At 27.7% G+C, this 26,763-nt stretch overlaps 1 protein-coding gene across 1 annotated transcript in view; it reads left to right on the top strand.

The window, feature by feature from the left end:
• The window catches only part of LOC119604598 (neurogenic locus Notch protein), a 77,428-nt gene that overhangs the window by 23,467 nt on the left and 27,198 nt on the right, over positions 1-26,763 (top strand). The window contains exons 2-4 of the mRNA XM_037957323.1: positions 5,466-5,541; positions 19,263-19,534; positions 22,489-22,693. Of these exons, the coding sequence (XP_037813251.1) occupies positions 5,466-5,541; positions 19,263-19,534; positions 22,489-22,693 (553 nt within the window). The remainder of the gene's footprint in view (positions 1-5,465; positions 5,542-19,262; positions 19,535-22,488; positions 22,694-26,763) is intronic.

Here is a 26,763-nt window from a genome sequence, read left to right as displayed (position 1 = left end):
TCAGTTCTAGTTCAGTTCTAGTTCAGTTCTAGTTCATTTCTAGTTCAGTTCTAGTTCAGTTCTAGTTCAGTTCTAGTTCAGTTCTAGTTCAGTTCTAGTTCAGCTCTAGTTCAGTTCTAGTTCAGTTCTAGTTCAGTTCTAGTTCAGTTCTAGTTCAGTTCTCGTTCAGTTCTAGTTCAGTTCTAGTTCAGTTCTAGTTCAGTTCTAGTTCAGTTCTAGTTCAGTTCTAGTTCAGTTCTAGTTCAGTTCTAGTTCAGTTCTAGTTCAGTTCTAGTTCAGTTCTAGTTCAGTTCTAGTTCAGTTCTAGTTCAGTTCTAGTTCAGTTCTAGTTCAGTTCTAGTTCAGTTCTAGTTCAGTTCTAGTTCAGTTCTAGTTCAGTTCTAGTTCAGTTCTAGTTCAGTTCTAGTTCAGTTCTAGTTCAGTTCTAGTTCAGTTCTAGCTCAGTTGTAGTTCAGTTGTAGTTCTGTTCTAGTTCTATTCTAGTTCAGTTCTAGTTCAATTCAAGTTCAGTTCTTGCTCTGTTCTAGTTCAGTTCTAGTTTATAGGTCTCAAATATCTGTATCATTATCAGTTTTACTTTGAATCAATAATCGCTTCTTTGACACCACTGTTGCAGTAAAAGTGTCACACTAACGAAAACATGTCAATATAGCAGAGAATGTTACCGTTCAATTTTTCTCAAATTTCTCCAACAAAATGTTTTTAAACTTTTTTTAATTAGTTCTCAACAATTACCACTCAATTTATTTCAATTTAAACATTTACCATCAAAGTTTTAAATTTTCCTCAACAAACAACTAATTAAAAAACAATTCATTCATATGTATTACTTGGCAATTTACACATTAATAGAAAAAAAAAACAAATCTTCTTTAATCGCCATTATTGGTTACACATGCTTAAGCAGGCGTCTAACTATTTGTTTTTATTGGATACTTCTAAACAAACGCCACATAAAAGAGGGAGAAAAATAAACAGCAAAACAGTAATGTTTACAAAAGTACCAGAGTGTTAAATGGTAAAACAAAAAATATACATATGTATATTGTGGCTGCCTTACTGACTGACTACTGGGTGGGTGGCCAAAAAAAGTTTATACGCTCTATCAATGATGCTTGAAATCGCGATATTTGTAACTGAAATAATGTCTGCATATGAGTGTGTTAAATTAAAAAATAATGTAGTGTTTTAATGTCTACTGACAGGTGTGTTTAAATAAATCTGACATGTTTTTTTAATGTAATCAGTTGGTTATAATTAAATTAGTTTTTTATATTTTAAGTATTATAATTACAAATTTGTTAATATTTTTAAATGCGTGGGAAAATTACTGGAGTGTTTGGAAGTAAAAATTAAATGTCAAATAGTGAGATTTTTGTAAAATTTTGAAGTTGACATTACAGTTACTTTAGTAAATAACATAATTTGGTTTTATATTTTGCCTTTACTTAGATTATTGGAATTAAATCAGAAAAAATTCCTTGTATTACAATCCTTGTTTTGACAAACTATCAGTTTAGGATCTGGCTTAAAGGACTAACATTTTTTTTATTAAAATTTTTTAATTTATTTTTTTGATTTGTTAACAAAATTACCTAAAATTTTATTTAAATTTTGTTTAAATTTCCTAATAAAACTCCAAAATTATTGCCAAATTTTCTATAATTACTTGCATGCACGTGAATATTTGTTTTTATTGAGGCATTTATAGTTTCTCAAAATCTCATTCATTAAATTCAAAATATTACTTTAGTTACCATTCATTGATGACAACAACTAGGGAATAAACCAGAGACACAGTTTCTATTTCATTGTTTAACTGAAGTACATATGTAATACATACAAGGTGAGCCAAAAGTAACTACCAAAAACTTTAAAAGGTAAAGAAAAAAATTTAAATTTTTATAAAGTATATGGTGGATTCTATATTTGCAGCTTAAAGTCAATTTTTAAAACTCTTGACGTTTTGCAATTAAAAAAAAAAATCGTTGCTTAGAAATTTTGATTGTGATTTCTTTTACATTTATGTATTCTTTAGAACATCGATTTCTAACAATCTGGCAACATTTTTGTACTTGAAAAACAAAAGTAGAACAGAACTAGAACTGAACTAGGACTGAACTAGAACTGAACTAGAACTGAACTAGAACTGAACTAGAACTGAACTAGAACTGAACTACACTAGAACTGAACTAGAACTGAACTAGAACTGAACTAGAACTGAACTAGAACTGAACTAGAACTGAACTAGAACTGAACTAGAACTGAACTAGAACTGAACTAGAACTGAACTAGAACTGAACTAGAACTGAACTAGAACTGAACTAGAACTGAACTAGAACTGAACTAGAACTGAACTAGAACTGAACTAGAACTGAACTAGAACTGAACTAGAACTGAACTAGAACTGAACTAGAACTGAACTAGAACTGAACTAGAACTGAACTGAACTGAACTAGAACTGAACTAGAACTGAACTAGAACTGAACTAGAACTGAACTAGAACTGAACTAGAACTGAACTAGAACTGAACTAGAACTGAACTAGAACTGAACTAGAACTGAACTAGAACTGAACTAGAACTGAACTAGAACTGAACTAGAACTGAACTAGAACTGAACTAGAACTGAACTAGAACTGAACTAGAACTGAACTAGAACTGAACTAGAACTGAACTAGAACTGAACTAGAACTGAACTAGAACTGAACTAGAACTGAACTAGAACTGAACTAGAACTGAACTAGAACTGAACTAGAACTGAACTAGAACTGAACTAGAACTGAACTAGAACTGAACTAGAACTGAACTAGAACTGAACTAGAACTGAACTAGAACTGAACTAGAACTGAACTAGAACTGAACAAGAACTGAACTAGAACTGAACAAGAACTGAACTAGAACTGAACTAGAACTGAACTAGAACTGAACTAGAACTGAACTAGAACTGAACTAGAACTGAACTAGAACTGAACTAGAACTGAACTAGAACTAAACTAGAACTGAACTAGAACTGAACTAGAACTGAACTAGAACTGAACTAGAACTGAACTAGAACTGAACTAGAACTGAACTAGAACTGAACTAGAACTGAACTAGAACTGAACTAGAACTGAACTAGAACTGAACTAGAACTGAACTAGAACTGAACTAGAACTGAACAAGAACTGAACTAGAACTGAACTAGAACTGAACTAGAACTGAACTAGAACTGAACTAGAACTGAACTAGAACTGAACTAGAACTGAACTAGAACTGAACTAGAACTGAACTAGAACTGAACTAGAACTGAACTAGAACTGAACTAGAACTGAACTAGAACTGAACTAGAACTGAACTAGAACTGAACTAGAACTGAACTAGAACTGAACTAGAACTGAACTAGAACTGAACTAGAACTGAACTAGAACTGAACTAGAACTGAACTAGAACTGAACTAGAACTGAACTAGAACTGAACTAGAACTGAACTAGAACTGAACTAGAACTGAACTAGAACTGAACTAGAACTGAACTAGAACTGAACTAGAACTGAACTAGAACTGAACTAGAACTGAACTAGAACTGAACTAGAACTGAACTAGAACTGAACTAGAACTGAACTAGAACTGAACTAGAACTGAACTAGAACTGAACTAGAACTGAACTAGAACTGAACTAGAACTGAACTAGAACTAACTAGAACTGAACTAAACTAGAACTGAACTAGAACTGAACTAGAACTGAACTAGAACTGAACTAGAACTGAACTAGAACTGAACTAGAACTGAACTAGAACTGAACTAGAACTGAACTAGAACTGAACTAGAACTGAACTAGAACTGAACTAGAACTGAACTAGAACTGAACTAGAACTGAACTAGAACTGAACTAGAACTGAACTAGAACTGAACTAGAACTGAACTAGAACTGAACTAGAACTGACTAGAACTGAACTAGAACTGAACTAGAACTGAACTAGAACTGAACTAGAACTGAACTAGAACTGAACTAGAACTGAACTAGAACTGAACTAGAACTGAACTAGAACTGAACTAGAACTGAACTAGAACTGAACTAGAACTGAACTAGAACTGAACTAGAACTGAACAAGAACATTAAATGTCTGTCTAAATAATATATTATTTTTGAGCAACAGTGATGACAATTGGTAAAATACATTCATAAACAACGGACTTATTCGTAAGAGATTTTCATCAACTCAATCCTAACGAAGAGCAAAGAGAAAATGACAGCTGTCACCATTTGTAAACAACTATCCAACAAGGTGTTACATATTGGAACACCTTGTTTAAATAATAATAATACCAACTAACTAACTTAACCATCAAAATGTAATAATATGAAACTTAACGAAATATTTTACACAAAATTGAAACGTTAATTCTGTTTGTTATTCTGTTAAATGTTGCAATTGGCAAACATTGCAATATTATATCGTAAGACCTGCTCAAATTACAAATAAAAATTTTGTTAACTAGTACAATATTTTTCCACTACTTAATTTCGAAGACAACAAAAGAAGGGCTTTTTTCGGTGCGAAGGTTGGAAGGGAGCTGTTAGGGTTTTTTTTAACTAACTATGCTTACTCACGCTATTTTTGTTTTACAGTATTTGTTTTGTGATTTTAACTTACAATTGCATTAAAAAGTAATATTGTTTTGTAAGTTATGAGAGCTGAAAATAAATAATTTTTATATGAATATTTATATGATTATATTTTAATTTATTTGAAATTTTGTTTAAAATTATAGGTAAATGTTATGGATATAGATAAACAAAATTTACTTTATAACATATAAGATTTGTTCATTTTTAACACAGTGTTTTCCTAAGACAATTATTAAGACATTGATTTTGTTTTAAATAAATTATACAAAAAACACATAATAAATAATAGAAAGGAAACAGATGTTGTATTTACTAAAAATGTAATTTAACAAGTTAAAATTGTTCTAATATTTTAATTTATTAAAAATTATTCAATTTGTAGTAATTTTCTTTGCATTTAAGTGTTAAAATAACAATTCATTTAAGCATCCTTTTGTTGCTTAGAAGAAAAAGTAATGGCATCACTAGTTAAGTTTATGTTTCTAAACACCTGCCTGGCATCTCTGTAGGAAAAAAAACGGAGATGCCAATTAACAGGTTTGCAAAAAACGCCAAAAATAAAATGTCTGCAGTAAAACTGTTATATGTTATATGTAATTTTAAACTTCTATTTCTTTAAAAATAACTTTTAAATATGAACATTTTTTCCACAGTTTAATAACTACGGAAATACTTTAACAAATAAATATACATTTTTATAACTAAGGGGTGCCTGGTCTCCTCTAGTAAACATATTCTTTTGAAATTGTTGTGTCACAACAACAATTGTCATAATTCTTTGAAGTAGTTTCGTTATCTTATTAATTCTTTTTTTGTTATATTAAAATTTTTATTTATTCATTTATTTTGCATTTCAGGTTCATCGTGCTTGTCAGTGGGCTGCAAAAATGGTGGTACATGTATAACAAAAACAAATGGTGGCTCATATTGCAAGTAAGTTAAAATGTTTTTTTTTTCATAAATTATTTTTAGTGTAATATTAAAAAGTGCCTAGACAGATATGTTTTTTTTCTTAATATTAATTGTGCAATATTTTTAAGCAAAATTGCTTTATTTGACAGCTGTCTTTTTTTTGACAAAAAAGTACCTTTATTTCTCTTTTTACGTAAATGATCTCGTTGTGTGTGCCTTGAATTTTTAAACATGATTAATATAAAACGTGATTAAACATTTGTATATAATTTTTTTCGTCTTTGAGATTTCTTTTTCTTAAAAGTATAATTTTGAAATGATGGTTTAAGAAAAAGTATTTAAAAATAAGTGAAATCGTTAAAATGAAAGCAGGGTTGGTGGTTAAAGGTTTCTTAAGGAAATTTTGAAAGAAAATTTTCAAAGCATACGTTTTTTTCTTTATCAAGGGGTTGATTTAATTTATTTTCTATTTGATCTATCTAACTATTAGATAGTGTAAAATTACTTCAATGTCATAAAAACAACAGCTGTTAGCTAGGGCGTAAATAATTGTTAAATTATTGAGGAAATTTTTGAAATTTGTCTTGTCTGCTAAAAGATATTGTAGGCAGGCGTCACATGACATCAAGAAAATGTGTGTCTATTCTTACTTTTAAATTTAAATGTAGGGTGTTTTAATTTTATAACATAATAAAAGTTTATAAAGAACAAGAAAAGATCTACTTAGAAGAGAACCGGATTATAACTAGAAAAGAACTGGAACTAGAACAGAACTAGAACAGGACTAGAACAGAACTAGAACAGAACTAGAACAGAACTAGAACAGAACTAGAACAGAACTAGAACAGAACTAGAACAGAACTACAACAGAACTAGAACAGAACTAGAACAGAACTACAACAGAACTACAACAGAACTAGAACAGAACTAGAACAGAACTAGAACAGAACTAGAACAGAACTAGAACAAAACTAGAACAGAACTAGAACAGAACTAGAACAGAACTAGAACAGAACTTGAACAGAACTAGAACAGAACTAGAACAGAACTAGAACAGAACTAAAACAGAACTAGAACAGAACTAGAATAGAACTAGAACAGAACTAGAACAGAACTAGAACAGAACTAGAACAGAACTAGAACTGAACTAGAACAGAACTAGAACAGAACTAGAACAGAACTAGAACAGAACTAGAACAGAACTAAAACAGAACTAGAACAGAACTAGAATAGAACTAGAACAGAACTAGAACAGAACTAGAACAGAACTAGAACAGAACTAGAACAGAACTAGAACAGAACTAGAACAGAACTAGAACAGAACTAGAACAGAACTAGAACAGAACTAGAACAGAACTAGAACAGAACTAGAACAGAACTAGAACAGAACTAGAACAGAACTAGAACAGAACTAGAACAGAACTAGAACAGAACTAGAACAGAACTAGAACAGAACTAGAACAGAACTAGAACAGAACTAGAACAGAACTAGAACAGAACTAGAACAGAACTAGAACAGAACTAGAACAGAACTAGAACAGAACTAGAACAGAACTAGAACAGAACTAGAACAGAACTAGAACAGAACTAGAACAGAACTAGAACAGAACTAGAACAGAACTAGAACAGAACTAGAACAGAACTAGAACAGAACTAGAACAGAACTAGAACAGAACTAGAACAGAACTAGAATAAAACTAGAACAGATCTAGAACAGAACTAGAACAGAACTAGAACAGAACTAGAACAGAACTAGAACAGAACTAGAACAGAACTAGAACAGAACTAGAACAGAACTAGAACAGAACTAGAACAGAACTAGAACAGAACTAGAACAGAACTAGAACAGAACTAGAACAGAACTAGAACAGAACTAGAAAAAACTAGAACTAGAACAGAACTATACTTTTGACAGTTACCAATGATGCTAACAGCATTTATTTTAAAACGTATTTTAAGAACTCAAAACAATTTTGTTTTTAAAAAGTTTAACTAATCAAAACCAGACAAAATTCGGTATGTTGGAATTCCTGTTACATATTTGCATGCAACATTCTTTTGACAGTTACCAGTGACGTCAACAGAATATTGTAACGAAAAAACGCTTTTGAAAGATAACACAACGGGATAAACAAATACAATCTAAGTGATAAATGGAAATAGTTTGAATGTAAGTCTAAAATCTTCTGAGAATATATCCATGTTAGCATTACTTATCTTTCACATTGCCAAAAAAAAAAATCCGAAAATTCTCTGGCTTCTAATTATTTTCTTCTACACTATAGTGTCTATTAGAAATATTATATTTTTTGCATACACACATAATTGCTTTTCTTCGCATTAAAATTTTTCACATTAATGCACACATTTTTGTTGTTTTTTTTTCGTCTAATTTCCTAACAGCCAAATAGGCAGATGTTGCGCATGTGCACCTGAAAATTCTATTTAGTTACAGGTTTATTTGCGTTCTACACAGTACAAATATTAGAAAAAATAGTCAGGTAAATGTTAGAAAATGTATAGAGAATTATATAGAATACTAAGAAAAGCAAACAACTGTGTGTAAAACGTTTAAATAGTTGATAATTTAGGATTATTTTTCCCATTTTTTTTTACACAAAACATTTTTTCTAAAGAAGCAGAAACAAATAGAAAAACTATTTGGAAAATGTTGTAAAGGTGCATTATCATTTTGAGAAAAAAAATAATAACAACAAAATAGAAGAACGAAGAATAAGAGAATACAATAACAAAAGTGTAGCGTCAGTTTAACACACTAATTGTTGTTTAGAGTATCTGTAACTATCAGTTGTAAGTATCGGGAAGTTTGTTTATTTTACTTTTTATGTGTATGTATGTGTTTGTGTTGAGTTGAGAACCTAACAGATTTAATATTAAATCGTTAACTCAGGCTTTTGATAATGACAACCATGGTTTTAGTCTATATTGCTGAACATCATGATCATGATGACGCTGATGCTTTGCCATTTCCGCTTTGTTTTTTTTTTTACTCTCGCTCTTTTAACTCTTTTGCTAAGCATTAAGAAAAGTTGCTTAATGTTATTGTTTCTGTAAAATAACATTAAAATGAACTTAACTGCTGGAAAAAAAAAGAAAAGGATTACCTTTAACTGTTAACAAAAATTGCTAATCAAAGTCACATCAAACTGTTTTGAGATAATAATGCAGCAGCGACAAGTTAATTAAAGAATTTAAACTTTAAATTTGTTTGTTCATTCCACTGTTGTTTTTCCACTGATTAAATAAACCGTTTGTTTAGAAAACCTTTAGCTTTTTAAAACCTTCAAAAACTTTCTTTTAAAACACCTACTCTTATATTTCAATACTAGAAAATTTAAAAAATTTAAACTGTAAACTAAAAGTGTTTAAACATGTTTAAACTTGTTTTTTTCTTTCTTTTCTTTCATTTTCTCTAAAAACATTTTAATTTTTTAAATTATTATGTAAATTATTTAGTTTCATTCATAATACCCCATAACTTTAAGTGGATCATTAATTTAAACAAAACATTTAACTTGTATTGACTAGAAAACAATAAAATTTATAGATTTGCTAAATGTTTTTTTTTTAAGAAACAAAAGACCCGCCAACATTAATTTGTAAATTTCTTTTGTATTTTTTTTTTTGAGAAGAAAAGAAGTTAAAATGTTAAAAAGTTGTAAACAAAAGTTATTTTTATAGAGATAATTTAGAGAGTTACATTTTTGAAATGACAGTAATTATTTAAAGAAAATTGCTACCTTGAGTCTAAAATTCTTTTGCTGAAATACCGCCAAGCCATAAATTATGATTGATGGCCTTTTTTTGAGTTGGGGAAGGTATATATTTAAAACTATAATAACATAATCATATGACATATTAAAGTCGATATGATGATTTAAGTAATTCGCTTAGATTCCACAGAATACAATTTAGGATTTCTTTAAAAACTTGCTTAAATACAAAACAAACTCCGAAAATCGGGAGTTATCTAGATCGCCTTTAGTTACATGTTGTGTAATTTTTATCTGTCACACAGTGTAATTAATTGTCAGCCGGAGGTGATGGCTCGATTCCCACCAGACCGATAGCGGTCTAGTTGCAGTTTTATTAAATATTATAAAATGGTAGCGATCGCGAAAGGGTTAACATTCTACGAGCTCAGTAAAATTTTTGGTTTCAGAATAATATTCTCTTTATTTTATATATAAAGGTTGAAATATTTCAAATTATGACTTTTGACAGCGATCGTAAAAGGGTTAGCGTTTCCCGATTTTACTAAAATCTGTAGAAGATATTTCTTATGGAATCAGTAATAACATTTTGGAAATGTTTTGTCAAAATCAAAAGAAATATAGAAAATTTTCAAAAAATTTCAAGTGGCCATTTGACATCGATCAAAATACTTGAAAAGTAGGCATTTGAAAGGGTTAGCATTTTCCGATTTCGCTGAAATTTATAGAAAATACGTCTTATGGAATAAGTAATAACATTTTGAAAATGTTTTGTGAAAATCTAAAGAAAAATAGAAAATTTTCAAAAGATTTCAAAAATGGGCATTTGACAGCGATCGCGAAGGGATTAACGTTTCCCGATTTTACTGAAATCTATAGAAAATTTTGCTTATGGAATTGGTAACAACATTTTTAAAATGTTTTGAAAAAATCCAAAAAAAAAAAAAAATAGAAATTTTTCAAAAGTCAGCGATCGTGAATGGGTCAATGTTTTGTCAAAATCAATAAGGTTTCAAAAGTGGGCATTTAACAGCGATCGTAAAGGGCTTAACGTTTTCCGATATTACTGAAATCTATAGAAAATCTTGCTTATTGAATTAGTAACAAGATTTTGAATAAGTCTTTTTTAAAATCTAAAGAAAAATTGAAAATTTTCAAAATATTCCAAAAGCCGACATTTGACAGCGATCCAGAATGGGTTAGCGTTTCCTGATTTTACTTAAATCTATAGAAAATATTTATTAAACGATCTTGTTAATATTTTGAATCTGTTTCGTCAAAATCGAAAGAAAAATTGAAAATTTTCAAAATATTCCAAAAGTGGACTTTTAACAGCGATCGTGAAGGGGTTATCGTTGCCCGATTTTAATGAAATCTATAGAAATTTTTGCTTATGGAATTAGTAATAACATTCTGAAAATGTTTTGTAAAATCATAAGAAAAATTTTTAATTTTCAAAATATTTCAAAAGTGGACTTTAGACAGTGATCGTGATAAGGTTAACAATCTCCGATTTCAAAATTCATTGAAAATTTTAGTAAATATTTCTTAAGTAAAAAGGTTCTTAAACAAAATACAGTTCATTTTGGAGCTAATCTCGTATATTTAAAGGTTAAATTAATATTTAATATCTGTATAAGAAATCAAATTAAATAAAAAACTATTGCTTATTACTTTGTCTTAAAATCTAATAGCAATTAAACTTTGTTATCCTGCTTAACATGTTGCAGATTTAGGTTAATGATGGTTTTAGAAAAAAAACCCTTATAAAGTTTAAAATAATAGCTAACATCAGCCATATATCATAAACTCAAATCACTATAAAGTTAACAGCAAGTTAAACTTTTAAACCTTATTTAAAGTTACTTTTTCAAAAGTAGATAATAGAAAAAAACGAAATAGTAAATAAAATTACCGAAAAAACAACTTTGCATACATAAAACTATAGTTAATTTCTAACAAAAAAGAAATCTTTAATTTTAAAACATTTTGTTGCGAGGATCTGATAAAAACTCCCCCTAAGAAAACCAAAAAACAGAAAACATTGGCTTAAAGTTATCGCAACAAATGTATCATAATCATCAGGAAAGTTTTTAAACGAAATAAACAACAGTAAACATGTACAAAAAAAGATTACATATCACAAAAAAGAGTAAAAAAGTATCGAAGTATCTGAAAAAAAAACTAAACATCAGTAAAAATCTTTGTTTTAAGTCGATACTACGAGTAGTAGTTTATGTATGTGGAATTTCAATTAGCCTACTATAACAGAAGAAGAAGAAAATAAACAAGTTCGATAATATTCTTTCTTGGCTTTACGACCATTAGTGCAATGCAGTTGTTGTTGTTGCTGGTAGTCTACAGTAGGTAGAATGACAACTTCACATGTAAGACTTGAATTTCTTTTCATCCAAGACATTATTAGTCTTGTGTTTTCTTTTTCTTCGTCTTCTTCTTCTTAATAATAAAATACAGTTTTTTGTTGTTGTATTGCAGTTTATAAAAGATCCTCTAAACTTTTAAGATTTAAAGAGATGATTCATCTTGAAAATCTGAAATTATTTGCAAAAATATTTAACTTTTTGTTAATATTTTAGTTATTAAATATTTGCTTTAATAGCTTAGACATAAAAAGCACTAAATTAGTCACACTAATTACTTAATCTCAAAGCTGTGGCATCTCTATTAAGCTAATGTAAACAATTAGAACAAATGGCCACTTTGGGGAAAAATAACATATGAGAGAGAATAATTTGTAGTAAATTAAAAAGAGATTTTAAAGAAATTTTTTAAATATTTTAAAAGAGGACTGGGAACAGCGATCGTGAAATTATTTCAGTGAAATCTTTGGAATATATTTCTTATGAAGTTAGTAATAATATTCTAAACTTGTTTTGTTAAAGACTAACTTTGAAAACAAAATATTTATTTTATTTAAAAAAAAGTCCGAAATATTCCTAAATATTTTACTTTTAACAGTGATCGTGAAAGAGTTAACATTTTGCGATTTCACTGAAAGCCACAGAAAAGAATACATATGGATTTATTAATAATATTCTGAAGTTGTTTTGTCAAAATTAATAAGAAAATATAAATTTTTGAAAATATTTTCAAAAAAGGACTACAAACAGTGATCGTGTAATGAATTCCGCTAAATCTATAATAAATTTTTTTTATAAATATAATATTCTGCATTAAAAATTTTACTTTTAATGTAAAAAATCCCTTTATTTTATAAAAATCTTAAATATTTAAAAATTTTATTTTTAAGAGCGATCGTGAAAGGGTTAACATTTTGTGATTTCACTGAAATCCTCAGAAAGTATTTTTTATGTTTCAATAATAATATTCTAAAGATGTTTTGTCAAAATTAATTGATAAAATAGAAAATTTTTAAAATATTTTCAAAAGAAAACTGCATACAGTGATCGTGTAATAAATTCCGCTAAATCTGTAATTCACTTTTTCTATAAATATAATATTCTGTATTAAAAATCTTACTTTCAATATAAAAATTTTCTCTATTTTATAAAAAAATCTTAAATATTTCAAAATTTTACTTTTAACAGCGATCGTGAAAGGGTTAACATTTTGCGATTTCACTGAAATTTACATAAAATATTTCCCATGGATTTAGTAATAATATTCTGAACAAAATCAATAAAAAATTGAAACTTTTCAAAATTTTCAAGAAGGGCACTTAACAGCGATCGTGCAAGGGTTAAAGTTGTGAAAAATATTCGACTGTAAACAGCGATCGTGAAATCGTTAGTAAATATTTCTTATGGATTTAGAAAAAACAAAATAGAAAATTTGTAAAATATTTAAAAAGATGGATTGCAAACAGTGATCGTGAAATGATTTCCGCTAAATCTTTAGTAAAGTCTCCTTATGAATATAATATTGTTTATTTAAAATCCTACTTTCAATACAAAATATTCCTTTTATTCTATAAAAATTTCAAAATATTTCAAAATTTTACTATTAACAGCGATCGTGCCAAGTATAACATTTTGTGATTTCACTTAAATTTATAGAAAATATTTCCTATGTATTTAATAATAATAAACTGAAGTTGTTTTGCCAAAATCAACAGAAAAATATAAGATTTTCAAAATATTTAAAAAGCTCACTTAACAGCGATCGTGTAAGGGTTAACGTTTTTCGAATCCAGTGGAATTTTTATTAAATATTTCTAAGGGTTTAAGAAATATTTATATAAATTAATTTTTATTAAAAACTTATATTAAAACATTAAATTTCAATTATTTCATGGAGCTAATATAAATTTTATAAAATTTTTACTTTTGACAGCGATCGTGAAAGGTTTAAAGCTTTGCAATTTCACTAAAATTTATAGGTTATATTTCCAATGGATTCAGTAATAGTATTATTACTTTTTATCAAAATCTGTTTAGTAATACAATATTCAAAATTTTGTAAAAAATTACTTTTAACAGCGATCGTGAAAGGCTTAATGTTTTCCTATATGGGTGAAATTTTCAATAAATATTTTTTATGGTCTCAGTAATAATAATCAGAATTTATTTTAACAAAATTTTCTTCATTTTATAGAAAAGTCTTAAAGATGACAAAATTTAGTTTTTCCAGCCTTCAAAGGGGATTTACATTTAGTCTGGTTACATTTCTTATAACCAAAGTTTTGATAAATAATAAAAAATTCACACGATTAAGACGACGATATTTTATATTATTTGATCTAATGTTTGTGGTTTAGTTTATTATTACAATTTATTATTTTCTAACAAAACAATAAATTTTACACCATATTTTTACACTTATGTAAAAACAATAATAATTTTCTCATAGAATTTAAACTAAACTTTTATGATATTTTGTTTTTGTGGTTTTTCGGAATACCACGCATCTCCCTTATTTTTTTTCCTGCCACCACCACTTCCACCGTTACAACGCCGCCGCCGCCATTAACATCATCATCATTCATCTGTAAATGTGGTTTAATTCTTTGATATTCATTTGAACTGGAGAAATAAATTATGGGAATTATTCATGTTTTTACTAGAAAAAAAAAAAAACAAACGATTAAAATCTTAAGAAAAACGGTTTTGCTAAATAACAAGTATATGACTAAGATTTTATATTAACTGATCGATCTACTTTGAAAACTAAATAAATTTAGAAGAGAGAAAAAAACAAATATGTTATTTATATTGCCAGGCAAGTGAAAATGAATTGAAAAATTAAATAAAAAAATGAAAAATGTGTATAAGTTTAATCTATTTGGAAAAAAACACAACAAATAGAAACATTAAATGTTTAAAATGTTGCTGTATCTATGGCTTGGCAGCTTTTAAAGTAGCGTTTGGAACACACAGTTATCTTTTGAAAAAAATATGAAAGAAACCTCTAGTCTATCTAAACTGGTCTACAGGTGGGGGTTACTACTACTTACAGATGCTTGTGTTGTTGCACACGCACTATAGATTGTGGAGCTATGTTTAATAGTTGTAAATCGTTGATCTTAGTTTTGGTTGTGTTTCTGTTTCTTTTTTCAGTGCGTAAGTCCAAAGATAGAAAAGCAAAATAAGAAACGCTCAGAAAATTGCAATTAGTTGTTGTATTTTATAAAAAAATTCAAAAATGTTGCAAAATTTAAGTTTTGTCAGCGATCGTGCAAGGGTTAACAATCCCCGATTTCACTGAAAACTTGGGTTTCAGTAATAATAACTGAACTCTCTCAAAAACTGTCTAGAAATACCTGGAATTCTCCAAAATATTAAAAATATTGACTTTTTCAACGATCTTGAAAGGGTTAATAAATTTCGTAAATATTCTAAAAAAAATTATTGCAAAACTTAAGTTTTTTCAGCGATCGTGCAAGGGTTAACGATCCCAGATTACACTGAAAACTTTGTTTTCAGTAATAATAGCTGAACTCTTTCAAAAAATGTCTAGAAATACCTGAAGTTCTCCAAAATATTAAAAATGTTGACTTTTTTCATGTAATCTTGAAAGGGTTAATGTGTTCTATTTTCACTGAAAGCTATAGAAAATATTACTTATGGATTCAGTAATAATAGCCTGGAACTATTTTGTCAATATCAATAGAAAAATTTTAAATTTCTTAAATATTCCAAAAGAGAAATATTTCAAAACTTTAGTTTTGTCAGCGATCGTTTAAGGGTTAATGATCCCCGATTTCACTGAAAACTTTGGTTTCAGTAATAATAGCTAAACTCTATTAAAAGCTGTCTTTATATATTTCAAATTCTTTTTTATTTTATAGGTAAACGCCAAAACATTACAAATGTTTACCTTTTTCGGCGATCTTGAAAGGGTTAATGTTTTCCGATTTAGCTAAAATCTATAGAAAATATTTCTTATGTATTCAGTAATAACACCCTGAAACTATTTTGTTAATATCTAGAGAAAAGTTTAAAATTTCTTTAATATTCCAAAAGAGAACATAAAACGATGATCGTCATAGGGTTAACGTTTTCGGGATCCATTGAAATTTTTACGAAATATTTCTTACGGACTCAGAAATAATAATATAAATTTGTTTTATCAAAAACTGCTAATAAATATATAAGATTGCTTTTATTTTATAAAAATTACAGAATATTCCAATTTTTAACTTTGATAGCGATCGTAAAAGGGTTAATCGTAAAGGGTAATGTTAATGTTAATGTTATCTATAGATTTAGGAACATTATTCTGAATTTATTTTAACAAATTATTTTATAGAAAAAGTGTAAAATAATAAAAAATTGAACTTTTGATAGCGATCGTGAAAGGGTTTATGTTCTGCGATTTCAATGAATTTTTAGTGAAAAGTTTCAAAAAACTTTAGAGAAAACTTCAAAATAAAACTCTAAAATAATATTACTTTTGATGGCGATCGATTTAACTTTTGACAACGATCGTGTAAGGGTTAATGTTCTGCGATTTCAATGAAATCTTTAGTGAACATTTCCAAGATAATATTACTTTGTGTAAGGTTACAAAATGTATATTTTGAGAGTGATCGTGAAAAGTTTAAGGTTTTGCAATTTCAGTAAAATCTTTAGTGATTTTAACTTTTTGGGAGTGATCTTGAAAGGTTTTGCAATTTTAGTAGTCCAAAATATTGCAAAATTTCATTTTGTTAGCAATCGTGTAAAAGAAAATGTTTTGTTTTGTCTCAATTTTAAGGTTTAGTGAAAATTTTCTATAAATTCAGTATAATATTTTTTGTAATAAGTAACAATGCAATTTTGGCTTTTAACAGCGATCGTGAAAGGGTTAATGTTTTCCTATTTATGTTAAATTTTTTAAAATATTTTCTAGGGAAAAAATTTTATCAAATACTGCGACTAATATTTATTTCTCTTATTTTAAAGAATATTTTCATAATTTTTCCATAGTATTACTTTTGTTAGTGATCTTGAAGGGGTTAAGGTTTTAGGATTTTCATAAAATTTTTAGTAACTAGTTCTTATGGTTACTGTTATAATATTTTGAATTATTTTTTTTATTAAAATCTGCTTATTGATAAGTTTAAATAGAAAAATCCCAAATTTTATCTTTGACAGCGATCGTGCAAGGGTTAATTACTTCAGATTTTAGTGAAATTTTTAACGAAGTTTTCTTTTAGATCAAGTAAAAATTTTCAGAATTTGTTATATCCAAAATAATTAGGAAATTATGTCTAAATGAAATCCGAAAATATACCAAACTTTGACTTTGACGGCGATCGTGCAGGGGTTAATGACCTCCGATTTTAGCGAAATTTTTAGCAAAGTTTTCTTATAGATGAAGTAACAATATTCCGAATATGTTTTAACAAAATTGATTAGAAATTCAAGAATAGCGGCTTTAAACTAGAAAAATCCGCAAATATTCCTAAATTTTACTTTGACAGTGATCGTGCAGGAGTTAATGACGACCGATTTTAGAGAAGTTTCATTAAAGATTAAGTAACAGTTTTATGCATTTGTTATATCAAAATTGATCGGGAATTCCAAAATAATCAATTTAAACTAAAGTCCCCAAATAAAATCCCAGAATATACCAAACTATAACTTTGACAGTGATCGTGCAGCGGTTAATAACTTCCAGTTTTAGTGAAATTTTTAGCAAAGTTTTCTTATAGATGAAGTAACAATATTCCGAATAGGTTTTAACAAAATTGATTAGAAATTCAAAAATAGCGGCTTTAAACTAGAAAAATCCGCAAATATTCCTAAATTTTACTTTGTCAGCGATCGTGCAGGGGTTAAAGACTTCCGATTTTAGCGAAATTTGTAGCAAAGTTTCCTTACAGATTAAGTACCAGTTTTCTGCATTTGTTATATCAAAATTAATCAGGAATTCTAAAATAATGACTTTAAACTACAGCCCACAAATGAAATCCCAAGTTATACCAAACTATAACTTTAACAGCGATCGTGACATTTTTTGCAAAGTTTTGTTATAGATCAAGTAACAATATTCTAAATTTATTTTAACAAAATTGATCGAGAATTCAAGAATAATGACTTTAAACTAAGGTAATAACAAAATGAGATATATTTGTCCTATTATTCCTTTACTAATATTATTTCTATGAGTGTTGCTATATATTCATCTACATCTGTAGTAAGTTTATATATATATAAGATCTATCTATTATAAACTTTGTGAGCGGATCTTTTTGAGATTCATGTTTTCTTATTTCTTGATACAATATTGTATATTTTCCAACTCTTAACTTGTCTATAACTAAAGAAGGAATGGCATGCAACATATTAAACAAATACAAACTTACATACATACTCCAAATATACCAACAGACTTTGTTTAAAACTTGTCTATAAAACCCACGTTAAATATTAGCATCCATGAGGTACTCTACTCTACTCTCGTTGCAAACAAGAAGCTACTGAAATGTTTTAGCTAAACTAAGAAGACCAAGATGATGACGACAGCCGCTTAACTGACGATCATGATGATGATGATGATGATGATGATTTGCTACTGTAACTCATTGCTAAAAAGGAGTAAAAATATTTGTTGTTGTGGCTGATTGCAACAACTAAAATGTTGAAGCTACTACTGCTACTACTGGTGCTGTGATTTCTTTCGACGATGGCATATATGTTGCACGCATACAATTTTTGTTTTGATGGCATATAAAGTGCGTCGTGTTTGTTAGCCATAGTAGCAGTAGTAGTAGTAGGTAGAGTGGTTTGTTACTAGTTCCGAGGAAATCATACCAAAACGTTTTATAATTAGCGTTGATGATGTTTTCTCAGGAGAGGTATAAAAACATTTTCTTTTAATTTTTTTTCTTTTCTTTAAGACATTTGAAAAGAAATACTTTTTGATGACTACTAGACGTACAAACTAACTAACTAACTGATCCTCTAAATGACCATTAAGTGTGTATTTTGTTTTCGTAAATTTGTCAGTGCAGCAATTTGAAACAGTCTGTCTTTTAAAGCCAGACAAAACGGATTTTAGGCAACCAGAGAAAATTTGTACATTTTTAACTATTTAGATTATTTTTTTTTTAATTTTTCTTAAAGAAAGTAAAGTAGTGTATGTTAATCAATTTGGCATAGTTGTTGAGAAAACTTTTTTTTAAATAATCTTATTAAACGTGTTAAACCAGTGCCACCTGTAGCTGTTAATTTTTGTAATGGACCAGTAATGTTCAACATACCAACATGTTTACTCTGTTATTTTATTTATTTTTTTCTTCTTTCATTTTATTTGATTAATTTAATTTTATTTTTTTTATTGGTTTATTTCTGTAATGTTGTGTATAAGTACAGAATGCCAATTATTAAATTAAAAGTGTTGTATGAGAAAACTTCATTGATTCATACAACCAACCATCCATCTATCCCCATCCGTTCATTATCATGCGTGGGGCTGTTGTATAAATTGTAGAAAGTTTATACACAACATTTTTATTTAATATATTTATTGCACATATTGTCTTCCTTTCATTAAATATTTATCATATTTATTTAATTTTATTTTTCTTCTTTCTAATTACAGCTGCAGTTCAAAATTTGTAGGAGATTATTGTGAATTTCCGAATCCCTGTCTTACCGGTCCCGGTCGCTGTCAAAATGGTGGCACTTGTCAGGTGTCCTATCGCAATGATCGCACATTGGGCATTTCTTGTGTTTGCCCTATTGGTTATACTGAATCTTTGTGTGAAATTAAAGTCCCCAATGCCTGTGATTCATCGCCCTGTCATCATGGTGGCACCTGTAATCTAAAATCTTTGGATGAATATACTTGTGCTTGTGTTAATGGTTATACAGGTAAAGATTTTTATTTAAATATTGCAAAAAATTAAGTATTTTTTAATCCGGAGAGAGATCATTTTCAAGTGTTAGAGTTAGAATACCTCAAGAAATCCAATATTAAGATCACGATCGCTCTCGAAAAAAAAAACAAATTTTTGAAATAAAGATAATTTTGTGTATGGAAAAGCAAATTTTGATCAAATAACTTGAGAATATTATAACTGATGCTAAAGGAACTTTTTACAAAAGATTTTAGAAAAATCTGAACATATTAATTCCCAAACGATCACTTTAAAAAAGTTAATTTTGAAATATTTTAAAGAATTTTCTATAAAATACTCGAAATACATTGTATAAATAATAAGATTTTGATAAAATTTTTACAGAATATTATTACTGAATTCATGTGAAGCATATAGCAAAGGTTTTACTAAAATCGGAAAACTTTAACCCTTGCACGATCGCAGTCAAATGTCTAATTTAGGATTATTTCTAAAAAATGCTAAGAATTAGGGTACTATAAATTGACTTTCGAATAATCGAACAATCGACTTTTTGTCGAAAAAGTAGAAAAGTCGAAGTCGACTATAATGTTCCAGAAAAGCCGATAACTCGACTATCGTCTATGAAAAAAGTCGACTTTGTAAATAAAAGTCGGAAAGTCGAAAAAGGCGAAAAGTCCAAAAAAGTCGATATGTCGAAAAGTCGTAAAAAGTCGGAAAAAGTCGAAAACTCGAAAATAGTAGAAAAAGTTGAAAATTTTAAAAAAGTGGAAAAAAGTCAAAAACTCTGAAATAGTCGGAAAAACTCGAAAAAAGTCAAAAAATAGTCGAAAATAGTCAAAAAGTCGAAAATTTTAACAAAGTCGGAAAAAGTTAAAAAAATTCGGAAAAAGTCGAAAAGTCAACTATTTATAAAATACTAAAAGTCGACTTCTAATTAAATGAAAAAAGTTCGAAAAGTCGAAAAATCGAATTTTCATTTAATGCAAAAAGTCGAAATGTCGACTTTTAACTAACTGCAAAATATCGAAAAGTCGACTTTTCGTTTCAACTATAGAACCCTACTAAGAATATTATGTTTTCATAAGATAAATGCAGAATAATATTACTGAATACGTACAAACCATTTACTAAAGATTTTGCCAAAATCAGAAAACCTTAACCCTTTCACGATCGTTGTCAAGGATCTAACATTAGAAAATTTCTTTAAAATGTCAAGAATAGAAGAAAAAAGATGTTTCAATTAAAAAAAATTCAAAATATTATTACTGAATTCCCAAGAAATTTTTACTAAAGATTTCGCCTAAATCCGAAAACCTTAACCTTCACACGATCACTTTCAAATAATTAACATTAGAATTTTTCTTTTAAATGCAAAGAATCTAATGTTTCAATAAAATAAATTCAAAATATTATTTAAGAAAGCCTAGGAAATATTTACTAAAGATTACGCCTAAATTGAAAAACCTTAACCCTTGCACGATCGCTGTCAAATGTTTAAAATTAGAAATTTTCTTTTAAAATGCAAAGAATCTTATGCTTCAATAAAACAAATTCATATTACTATTATTGAATTCCCAAGAAATATTTACTAAAGATTTCACTGAAATCGGAAAACCTAAACCCTTGCACGATCGCTGTTAAATGTCTAACATTAAAATTTTTCTTTAAAATGCAAAGAATCTAATGTTTCAATAAAATAAATTCAAAATATTATTACTGAAAGCCTAGGAAATATTTACTGAAGATTTCGCCGAAATTGAAAAACCTTAACCCTTTCACGATCGTTGTCAAAGGTCTAATATTAGAAATTTTCTTTTAAAACGCAAAGAATCAAATGTTTCAATAAAATAAACTCAAAATATTATTAACAAAGTCCTAAGAAATATTTACTAAAGATTTCGCCTAAATCAGAAAACCTTAACCCTCCCACGATCGCTTTCAAATAACTAATATTCAAATTTTTCTTTAAAATGCAAAGAATCTAATGTTTCAATAAAAAAAATTTCATATTATTATTATTGAATTCTTAAGAAATATTTACTAAAGATTTCACTGAAATCGAAAAACCTTAACCCTTGCACGATCGCTGTCAAATGTCTAACATTAACTTTTTTCTTTAAAATGCAAAGAATCTAATGTTTCAATAAAATAAACTCAACATGTTATTTACAAATTCCCAAGAAATATTTACTGAAGATTTTGCCTAAATTAGAAAACTTTAACCCTTTCACGATCGTTGTCAAGGGTCTAAAATTAGAAATTTTCTTTTAAAATGCAAAGAATCTTATGTTTCAATAAAATAAATTCAAAATATTATTACTGAAAGCCTTAGAAATATCTACTCAAGATTTCGCCGAAATTATAAAACCTTAATCCTTACACAATCGCTATCAAATGTTTAATATCTGAACTTTTTTTCGCGATCGTTTGCAAAATTATAATTTAGGTTTTTTTAATGCAAATTTATGTTTTGTTAGAGGAATATTATTAGAAGGTTTCGCCGAAATTATTTAACATTAACCCTTTCATAACCAGTCGAAAAGTATTAACCCTTTCAATACCGCTTTCGACAAAAATAAAATGAAATAATTAAGACCTTCTTCAGGACTTTGGAGTAAATTGTTTAAATTAAACCTTAACAGCACTTGGGTTTATTTCAGTCCCAAGGTCTCAATATCATTACTAAACCTTAATAAAAGTTTTTATTTAAATTTTATTAAAATCAATGAAAAAATCAAAATATTTCTTGGTATTTTAATAAAAATAAAACAAATTTTATTTTTATAGAATCAATTTTAACCAAAAATTATGAAATAGTATTAAACAACAATTAGCCATAAAAACGCCAAGATGTTAACACTGTTATCATCCAAGTGTACATAGTTTAAGGTTGCCAGATTGTAATTTATATTACATCAATTTAAAAGCAAATTTATTAATTTTATTTCATAAATATTTTTACAGGAAAACATTGTGAAACGAAAAATATTTGTGCAACATCACCCTGTCGCAATGGTGGTACTTGCACCTCAGTTTCAGGCGGAACTAGCTACAAATGTATATGTCCAACAGGATTTAAGGGCAACACCTGTATAGATGATGTCGAAGAATGCAACAATAATCCCTGTAAACATGGTGGCACCTGTTTAAATACTCATGGATCCTATCAGTAAGTCCAACTATGATTACCTCCCTTTAAAAGCTACCACTCTGTTTGATTTAAATTTAACAAAATAAAAAACACCTTTGTTTATATAAAGATATTATTAAATCATTTTGTTTAAACTAAATGCTAAAACCAAAACAAAAAAAAAAAAAAAAAAAAAAGATCAAAGAAATTTGTGTAATTAATGGCTATTTAAAAACGATTTATCTTGACTTTTGGTATTGTCGTTATATTTTATTTGTTTCATCTTTTTTTATATTTTAATAATATTTGCATATGAATAGTAAAAACGAAAAAAGCAAAAACAATGCTAAACTGAACAAATTCGTTATATTTTATTGAATTTGAAAATTCATGAATGTTTAACAAATTGACAACAAAGCAACGAAACCAACAAAAAAATCGATCGTCTGCTAATTTATGATACACACACGTATAGCTTTTTGTTAAAAAACAAAAAAAGTTTATTTAAATTTGATTGTTTTTTTTTTGTGAACAACTAATTAAAATAAATAAAACATTTTATATAAATCAAAAAATTCAAATAAATTAACAAAAAATAAAGAAAAAATCGACTTAAACAAAAAATATTGATTCATGCACAAAAACCACATTAAATAAATAAAATTATAACAAATATACACAATAGAAACTAAAATTTATTTAAAGCTTTCATTAATCATTCATTTATTTAGCCACTTTAGACATGATCAAACATGCAGCTTTAAGTTACGGTTACATAAATAACACATCAACACATTTCAAATTTGATTTGTTTTCAAAACCCCAGCATTTCCGGTGGCTTTTTTGGTTTCATTTCTATTTTATTTTAGTTTTAAAAACAAATTTGTTACGTTTTTTTCTCTGGGTGTTAAAATACACATGTTTAGGCTGAAGAAAAAAAAAAAAAAAGACGACGACGACGCTCTTATCTTGTGCTGCAAAACCCTACAGAACTTCACAAGAAAGAAACCTTTAAAGAAAAAAATTAGCATATTTAATTTTTCGTTGTATTTTGTATAATTTAACCATAAATTTTATTTTCAAAATCTTATCTCTATTTATTTATTTTCTTATTTATTTCCCCAAATGTCAATATAAACAAATTTGTTTGTTAAAGTTTACTAATTTTTTTTCTTGTCAACAGTGTTAATGTCAGTGTCATTGTCGCCATTGTTGTGTCTATTTGTCATTGGTATGTGTCATCGCTACTTTGTGGCAATTTAATTAAGAGCGCTGATATTATTTCGTTCTAATAAAATTTTAAATTTATTCAAAATTTGTGCAAATTTGAAAAATTTAAGAATATTTCATTATTTCAAAAACTTTTTTAAAAAGTAAAGGTCAGATTTCTTAATAATTGAAGTTTTTATAATTCAAAAAAAGATTTGAGTCTATTGGGTCTTAGTTTTAATATAAAAATTTCAAAAAATTATGTTCCGAATCGTATTGAAATATTTTTGTTGAATACTTCCCAATAATGCACGAATCTATGACATTTCCCTGCCGGGTCAAAGGTCAAATGTTGATTAATTGCTATTTTAAGCCGTATCGATATTTCGGCTTATTACGGTAACGGTATCTTTGTGTTATCGGTATTTATTTCGATAATGGCGTCTTAGGGTTGTCGGTATGTTCACTTACTTCGATATCGATATTTCGATATTTTGGCGATAACATTATTGGTATTTTAGCATTAACGGTAGTAGTGCTAAAAAGTTATTTTAGCGGCAACGGTAGCTTAACGATAATGCTTGCCAACCTTGCTTTTGACAGTTATACAAAGTAAAGCAGGAGGTCCATACTACGCGTTTTCGCGTCAGAACATTGCGTGCTTTTCATACCTTCTTCGCGTACAAAGCATAAAGTTACTTGCAACGCATCTAAAGCGTAAATGTTTTGCTTTTTTCATTAAGAAATTCCCGTTTTTTGTTTATATCTCCAAAATGCAACTCGTTTTAGTTCATTAAAATTGATAAATACGCATTAAAAATAGAGTATTACTTACCGAAACCACCTGACATGTTCATGAGCCGCTTATGACGCTTACAAAAGTAGAAAGTAGACTTACTTTTAGCATTCTACGCGTCAAGGCATTTTGTGATTGTAACTTGCATCACACAACTACTTTGATTCTACTGTTCTGACAGCCGCGTAGAATGCGGCATATAGACAAAGACGACTGCTAAATATATCGTTTGGAATGGTTTCAATTCTGCGGTTACTGTTTCAATCGATTTTGTGATAATTTCTTTAGATTCCATTTAGTTTTGTCATTCTTTAATTTAGCTTTAAGAATAAAATCCTTTAAAACTTAATTGACAACACTCTTTAGTTCTTAAATACAACTCTGTATTGGTTCTTAAAGTTACCATATTTTAGTGATTTCATTGCGTCTCCGTTAAAGAAATCCCTGTTACAATAAACAGTTAACTTTAAAGCTTAAAATAAAATATCTTAAAGTTTAATTGACAATACTGTTTAATTGTTAAATGCAACTCTTTGTTTGTTCTTAAAGTTACCATGTTTTAGTGACTTTATTGAGTCTTAGTTAAAGAAATGTTTGTTAAAATAAACTTTTGAAATTAATTGACAACACTGTTTAGTTGTTAAATGCAACTCTGTGTTTGTTCTTAAAGTTACGATATTTTAGTTAAAGAAATCTTTGTTACAATAAACTTTTAACTTGAAAGTTTAGAATAAAATTCCTTAAAGCTTAATTGACAACACTCTTTAATTGTTAAATGCAGCTCTGTGTTTGTTCTTAAAGTCACCATATTTTAGTGATTTTATTGCGTTGCAGTTAAAGATATATTTGTTAGAATAAACATTAAACTTCAAAGCTTAGAATTAAATTCCTTAAAGCCTAATTGACAATACTGTTTAATTGTTAAATGCAGCTCTGTGTTTGTTCTTAAAGTTACCATATCTTAATGGTTTTATTACGTCTCTGTTAAAGAAATCTTTATATAAAACTTTTTGAGATTAATTGACAACATTGTGTTTAGTTATTGAAAGCAACTCTGTGTTTGTCCTTAAAGTTATCATATTTTAGTGATTTTATTACATTACCGTTAAATGAATCTTTGTTACAATAAACATCTAACTTAAAAGTTTCTAGACTGCTTTTAAAAGTATAAAAATTAAAATTTTATTTTGATACAAATTAAAAATTAGTAAATTTTGACATGCATAATAAAATCCTAAAGTTAATGGTTTATTTTCAAATCAAAAAAAAAACAGTTAAGGGTAAAATAATAGGTATTTGTGGCAAATTTCTTCAAAATAATTTAACTTAAAAGCAAAACTAAAAGAATATCAATAATATTAAATGGTTAACTTAAAGTAAAATTGAAATTTGTTTGCCGATTCCTTTTTTTTTCTATAGTGGCAACTTTGTAATGAAATTTAAAGGTTACCTTATGCTTTCTATAAGCCTGTCACTTTTAACATTTACGTTTTACTTTACAAAAAAACTTTGATTTAAATCTATTTATTTGTTTCCAACTGTTTAAGTTTTAATCTCATTGTTATTTTTATCTTTTTATTCATAATATATTTACAATAATCAAACAAACATCATTTCCCATCATACAATCCACAATATTTGACGGAATCATCCATCTCTACTACAACAAAATCAGGTTCTGTTTTTTTTTTCTAAAGTTAATGTAGTTTTTGTTTGGATTTTATTTATTAACATGTTGTGATAATTAATAGATACGAAATTAGAAAATTATTAGTTCATGGGTTCATAAACTTAATTATCAGTATGCCAAGCATCAGCATAAAAATAATAAAAAATATCTAATGAAATTAATATTATTTATACAAAAAAAATTATAAAATATTATAGTGTATTTTTAATATGATTGGCAACACTTTATTTTAAAAATATAAAGAAGAAGAGTTGGAAAAAAATTATTAATGATATATGACTATTTAATGATCTTTGTGTTAAACTCATGCCTGAGAAGTAGTTTTTTTTTTTTGTTAATTTTAATAATTAAATATGTATAACTGAGTACAAGGTTTTCAAAATTGTGTGAAAGTTTATAGGTTTTAAAATTTCG

This window comes from Lucilia sericata, unplaced genomic scaffold (genome assembly GCF_015586225.1).
Source record: "Lucilia sericata isolate MDLA Ls3-8-SP2 unplaced genomic scaffold, ASM1558622v1 Contig000407F_arrow, whole genome shotgun sequence".
Lineage (NCBI taxonomy): Eukaryota > Metazoa > Arthropoda > Insecta > Diptera > Calliphoridae > Lucilia > Lucilia sericata.
The sequence above is the reverse complement of the archived record's forward strand: the minus strand, read 5'-3'. Positions and strand labels throughout refer to the sequence as shown.